Here is a 7,100-nt window from a genome sequence, read left to right on the forward strand (position 1 = left end):
TTTCACCCCCCCCCCCCCTCTCTCTCTCTGTACTTTTCTTTATTTCACTATCTTTGATCCTGGCTCTGTCTCCTACTTTCGCTACTCTCTCATACGATGTATCCGAAGGCGTTCAATATAGCCTCCTATTGGCGCAAGTAGATCTAGGCTAAAGATTTCTATGCCCTCAGGTCGACCAGGAGTATCCCAACCGCCTATGGCTTCTTGGTATCTACTTCCTTGGGTGCGGACGGATCCCAGCCGATGATATATTTTCTATATTTATAAATAACTCGATGTAGATTATCTAGGGACATTTATTATTTACTATTTATTTCCCGGTTGGCAGATTTCGCTGCTTTTCACTATATTTAGCTTTTGCGAAACTTTGTTCACCTTGTGCTGAATTACTTTTTCTATATCTAATTTATTGTTCATTTTGTATTTTTGATCGCTTTAAAGTTTCATTTATTTTTCTCTTTCTCCTTAATCAGGATCCACCGGCGTATAGCTACCGGTATGAAATCGGTGAGACTGATGGCAAGGGACATGGAAAATCTGAAACCAGATCAGGAGAATTGGCGAAAGGACGGTACTATGTGAATTCTGATAGATCTAGTACTGACGTCAAATATTTTGCTGATGAATGGGGTTATCATCCATTGGTGCATTATGGTCTTTCTAATGAGCACAGTGCAACCAGTGCTAGCTTCGCACTGGGAGAACCAGCGGTGACTGCATTGAAGAATGGTGGAGACGTGGTGAGTACAAAAATGCAATATCTGATTATATACACAGCTATCTAACTGAAAAAAAAACGGGATAACTCCTTAACTGCCATTTCTGAATTGTTTAGAAATAAGTAAAAAAATTATTATCAAATATGCTGATTATTCCAATATGACTTTTCTACGGTCATTGTGATAATTTCCAATGTACAGAATCCGCTTAAACTTAGAATCTCTAGCCTTAAAATGTTGACAGCACCATTAGTGCTTGAATTAGCATTAATTAATCAATATTTGGTCAATAAACGTATTGACTGTCATATATGATTCAATTTGATTGAAAGTTCATAAATGCAAATGAGAAAATTATAGTATTGTATCAAATTAATTGAACTTTCAATCATTTTGATAATAATCGTCAATTTCCTAATCTCAATCACATGATTCACAGGGTCCACATGTGGAATTGCCAAAAATGACACAGCGTCGTCCACTGCAAATCATTCAACCGTACACAATCGAACAAGGCGTGAGTCCTACGAAGAATTACGATCCTGGACAAGATTTGGTTCCGGAAGTTAGCCCAGTCTCACAGTCGAACGATGCTACATCTTCCGGTCAGCCAACAGACGAAAACAAATCAGACCCAAATGAGTCACAGCCAATATTACTGATACCAAACTTCACAACTAGCAGACCAATATATCGAGTAACGACGATAGCGCCACTACCGGAAGTAACTGGCACTAACAGCAATCTCCTAGAGGATCTTTTGCTGGTGCAAAATGACGGAAACTTTGGACAGCGTCTGCCAAGTGGAGCTACGAAAAATTTTGATTATCAAACGACAACTAGGGCTAGTACTACAGGATCCTTTAAATTAACTAAACAAAATGGTGACGTAACCTATAGAATTCACGAGGATGAGAATCCCAACAGAGCATTTTTAACGTCTGTGAAGAAAAATCATAAACAAGACAGACTTAAACAATATTTATATAGTCAACAATTGTTTGCGCCAACTGGGAGGGTCAATATATCAGACAGTATTCTACAAGGACTACACGTGTTTTCAACAACTGTCGCACCTCCAGTGTCAACTACTGCTACCCAATTGTCGACAGGAGGTGAAGTAAATTACGAGTACAGTAATACAATCGAGCATGAGAGACAATCGTATGCAGGACTGTCCAGTTATACTACAAGTTCATCAAAAAATAGTTATGAAAATGCTCAAAGAAATCCTGAAATAATAAATTATGAGCTAGACGTAAATTTGGGTACCAAGGAAAAGCTGACAACACCTGGTCTATCAGCTTATACAACCAAGGCACCACCAAGTTATAAAGTTGAATCGTCCACAACTGTAAATGCAAATAGAGGAACATTCTCAAAACCAATAGTTGTTGCTGAAATTGCACAATATAAACCAGAGTACAGTACAACCTTTACGTGTGACGATGAAGTTTCTAGTACCCCTAATCCAGGATTCTCGACTACTTTAGGACCTGAGACTTTGGGTGAATCTATCTTGGTCACGCCTAAACCTCGTGGACCTGGTCACATCACCACTTCATCCGTCATATTGAACCCAATTCAGGCTGGTGTTGCCCTGGTCAATGCAGGTGAAACTCATCTAATAGGTGGTGACACTTCAGGAGGTACACCTGCACCTGTTAAGGAAGAAATTGCCGATGATACCGAGGATGCTAGTAATTATGATCGGCAAGAGGTCGTACAGAATCAGGATAAGTCGAGAGTTTTTTACGAGAAGATCAATCCCGCCTTTGGTCAAGAAAGAAATCTTGTTAAAGACATTTTAGATCAAGAGGTTGAGGTACAAAAGTCTGTTGAAATATATCACAATGCACCTATGCACGAAATCCATTATCCTGCCGAGTTGATACGAACTGATCAGAGCTATCAACTTCAAAATGTGAATCAGCACTCTAATGATAACAGTGCTGCTACCAGTTTTGATATTCGAAACAATATATACAATTCCGAGCAAAATACCGGGGAAAAATTAGGATCCGGAAATATTTTAGGAACTGTGGAATCAGGATCAGTTGGGCAAAGTGAATCGTTGGAGGTTCGAAATGATGGGTCCTACCAACATGCCACCTTACAAGGATTGATTAACCAACCTGCTGATAATCAAGGGAAGTACCAATCGCAGGTATATGTTGGCAACAATGAACATTCTCAGCAAGTAATTGAAGAGGATAGTAATCAACAAGTGTACCAATCTCAAAGTTTGATCAGTAATACTCAAGAAAATACCGAACAGCAATCTATAAATTTAGCTAGTAATAGTCAGGCTTACCAACCACAGACTTACGTTGAGAATAATCAAAATTTGGAACAGAACATCAACGAGGCTGCTAATGTACAGGTTTATCAACCACAAATTTATGTTGAAAATAATCAAAATGCTCAAGAGCAAATTATAAATGAAGCCAACAATGGTCAGACGTACCAGTCGCAGGTTTACGTTGAAAATAATCAAAATGGTCATGAAATCGTAAACGAAGTCAATAATGCTCAAAATTCCCAGCAACAAATATACTTTCCGAATAATCAAAATGTTCAACAGCAGCCCACGAATGAAGCAAGTAACTCGCAGGTATACGAATCTCAAAATAACGTGAATGGTAATCAAAATGCGTTGCAACAAGCAATCAACGAAGGTCAAGTGTATCAACCACAAATTTATATCGGGCATAATCAAAATCCACCGCAACAAGTAAATATACCAACCAATCAACAGGTGTACCAATCACAGATCACTCAACAAAATGGTCAAGAAAATGCTCAAAGTCAGAGTGATGTCAATTTTGGCAACATTCAATCCTACAAGTTGAATCAAAATGGGGCAACATATACCTCGGAATTAAATCATGGTCATCAACAACTGGCAGTAACATTACCATATACACTTGAGGCATCCAAGGAAATAACTATACCTGGCTTAAGTAGGGAACAAAGTGTTGAAGACACTCAACAGGACCTAGGAAAGTTTTTAGATTATTCCCTGCAAATCCCCCTAAGTAAACCAATCGATGGACGAACTCCAGAATCTGGATCATACGTGATACAAGTCGAAAAACAAGTACCTTATCCGATAACACAATTAATTGAAAAAAAGGTCGAGATACCACAACCACATCCGGTTCAAGTAATTCAAACGTATCCAGTTGAGGTTGAAAAGGTCGTTGAAAAGAAAATACAGGTATCACAGCCATATCCGGTACACGTGCAGGTACCAGTCGAAAAGATAATCGAGAAGAAAATTCCTCAAACGTTTGTAGTTGAAAAAATTATTCAAAAACCAGTACCGCAACCGTATCCTGTTGAAAAAATAGTGGAAAAAACGGTACACGTGCCACAACCATATCCAGTAGAAGTAGAGAAAATAGTCGAAAAAAAAGTTCCGGTACCTCAGCCTTATCTGGTACATATTCAAGTTCCGGTTGATAGAATCGTGGAGAAACACGTGGCGGTGCCGCAACCATATCCAGTCCATATTGAAAAAATTGTTGAGAAGAAAATCCCATATCCTGTTGAAAAACTGGTACCACAACCATATCCGGTTCACATAAACATACCGCAACCATATCCAGTGGAAAAAATAATAGAAAAGAAGGTACCATATCCGGTTGAAATAGAAAAATTTATTGAACGCAAAGTACCATATCCGGTCCCAATTCATGTACCTTACGGAATTCAATATGGTGTGAGCTACCAACAAATTATGAAGCCTCAACTGCCCAATCTACATTCGATCTATCAGAGAACGCAGACACCGCTATATGGTTTACCAATCAAAAATCAAGAATCGTCAAGCGATTCCACGTCACAATTTCAAGGTTACCAGTACAACAAACCCTCCATAAGTTTCATAGAAGGATCGAGCAATCATAATAACATAAAGCACAATCACGTTTATTATTCATCTAACACAGTGGCGCCATCTCACGATAAAAAGCATCAATTAGCTTATCAATCCTACGTCAATCATCCTTATTCAGGAGCTCATAGAAGGCACGCTATGAGAATGTCTACGGTCGAAAAAGGTATCAAGGATCAATATATTGGTCCAGTACCACCAGAAAGTCCTACCAATATACGTCATTCGAAAAATTCCCTAGGCATACAATCAAAATCCTTACAATTTTCTACCACAATGACAAGAGCGCCGTCTATCGTCACAACCAGGAGGTTGAGATCAGAAGCACATCCTCAGAGTGCCACCGGTACCTTCAGGCAATCCAAAATGGAGTATGGTTTTAAACCACCGATGGTACCGTCTGTACAATATGACGAGAAAACCGCACGCAAAGTGGAGAGTTAATTCTACGCGATGAATGAGGATTAGATTCGGATTTAAGCTGAAGTAGCTCCGTCTCTGTGAGACTCAACCTGCCTGCATTTCTGCGGGACTGTTCCGAGTGGCATCACGAGGATGCATTAAGTTATTATTAAGCTTCACAGAGACAGCAGCTTTACACGACTTTATTTCAAGGATTAAACTTAAGTTAGGTTAGGATAGCTTACCGATCGCCCTCGAATAACGTACAGATAATACCCTATATCCTTAAATTTTCAATTCTTTTAGAAACATAATCAATAGTCACATCGATAGTAACTTGTATATTGTCGTCCAAGGATATTTCCAAATGATTAATTCCCTCATCATTCATTTGATACGAATATTCATCACGCCTCATTTATAGTACGTACTAGTACGATGAGTGTAAGTACTCATATTATTATTATAATTAGTGTATATCATTTTATAGGAAAGTAACAATTGTCAATGTCAGCATTTATCACAATTATTTATCCATTATCAATGTGTGTCACAAAGCGATTAAATTATTTTATAAGAACATTGTTCTTCTCGCTGTTTTATAAGTTTTCTGAATCTCCATTCTTATAAATCATCATGATAGTATTCGAGTGCTGTAATCCCACGAGTCAGATATTATCTATCCGTACTTGCCATACACGATATTTTTTGTAATTTCTGTGAAGTAAAGTTTGATTTTAGAAGCAGACGAATGTAATAAAAGTGCCCGATGGCGCCACTAACAGTGCGCACGCGTCAAAAAAGCTCTATTGCGAAAAAATTAAGTATTTCAAATGTGCGCATGCGCGAACTTTCTCCTCACAGTTCGGAAATGGGGCACCTCGCACACTCTCCATATGCTTCGAAAATCAAACTTTCCAAGCAGGTGTTACAAAAAATTCATTTTTCTCCTAGATCTTATCCTTAAGTATTAAAAACTCCAAATTCGTCAAATTTATTTTCTTTCCAATGAAAAATAGGTAAGATCGATTTATTTATTTATCGCTTGATTCAAACGGTCACACCACGGACCCGATATATCTTTTCGAAAAGTTAGTGGTCCATATGGATCTATACACCGTGAACTTTTAGATCAGCCAGCACGAATAACCTGTATAGAAATAGACTGTCAGCGAGGGTCCTGTTGCCATTTATACCAGAGTCCAAGGATCGGCAAAGGCAGGAGTGGTCTATAAAAGGATGTGTATATGGATCGCTATAGTACGTTTATACTTAGACAGGATATCGCCATAGATCTCAGAGCTTACAGGAAGTTTACTCTCGTGTACTTGTATACGATATAACTGAATACCTATATATTCGACTACATAGAAATCCAAGCAACCCCTTTGACTCTTTTACGACGACGTATGGACAGAACGTAGAGGAATACGTCCTGTGACATGGTGACATGCGTCTCACGCCGTTGACTAATACATACTAATACAGTACGAGGTTTGGAATCGAAACGACGGAAATTGTCGTATTTCGCGAAAATACGGTAAACTGAGAACTCGGATTGTAAGCGAAATATGTCAAGAATCACGAAATATTTTTAAATAAGGTTTTGAAGAAGAAGATGGATAAAATGAAAAATTTGAAATATAATACACTGGTATATCTTCTGGAAAGATTGAATTTGGAGGCTTTTGTCTGGTTAAATTTTATTAATTTTTTTTTTTAGGACGACATGTCAGTCAGAAATAAACGTGATTTTTTAAATCATAATTGAAATTCTCCAGCTAGGTGTACTACAATATATGATTAAACAAGAGTGAATGTATCTTTATATGAATAAAAGTTGGTGACATTCTAAGAAAATATTTCTAGAGAAAGAGTTCCTCTCTTGTATTGCTAGCAGGCAGGTAGCCATAATTCATGCTTTTCCCAGGGAATAAAAGTATCTACGGTCCTGGCCATAGGACGAAACGCCCAAGGATACGGCCAATTTGTCCTTTTCCATAAAACGCCAATATATCTGTCAGGAAGTAACAAATCTTGGGCGGGTAGAAGATACGAAGGATATTGGCTGATGGGGAACA

General features: G+C 38.3%; 1 protein-coding gene across 2 annotated transcripts in view; it reads left to right on the forward strand.

Annotated features, from left to right (window-relative positions):
• Positions 1-6,874, forward strand: part of LOC107274005 — a 13,729-nt gene extending 6,855 nt beyond the window's left edge. For both annotated transcript variants that reach the window (XM_015752716.2, XM_025091294.1), the window contains 2 exons: positions 474-740; positions 1,159-6,874. In XM_015752716.2, coding sequence (XP_015608202.1) covers positions 474-740; positions 1,159-5,061 — 4,170 coding nt within the window. In that variant the 3' untranslated portion in view covers positions 5,062-6,874. The remainder of the gene's footprint in view (positions 1-473; positions 741-1,158) is intronic.
• The last annotated feature ends 226 nt before the right edge of the window (positions 6,875-7,100 follow it).

This window comes from Cephus cinctus, unplaced genomic scaffold (genome assembly GCF_000341935.2).
Source record: "Cephus cinctus unplaced genomic scaffold, Ccin1 Ccin1_scaffold1978, whole genome shotgun sequence".
NCBI classification, from domain to species: domain Eukaryota; kingdom Metazoa; phylum Arthropoda; class Insecta; order Hymenoptera; family Cephidae; genus Cephus; species Cephus cinctus.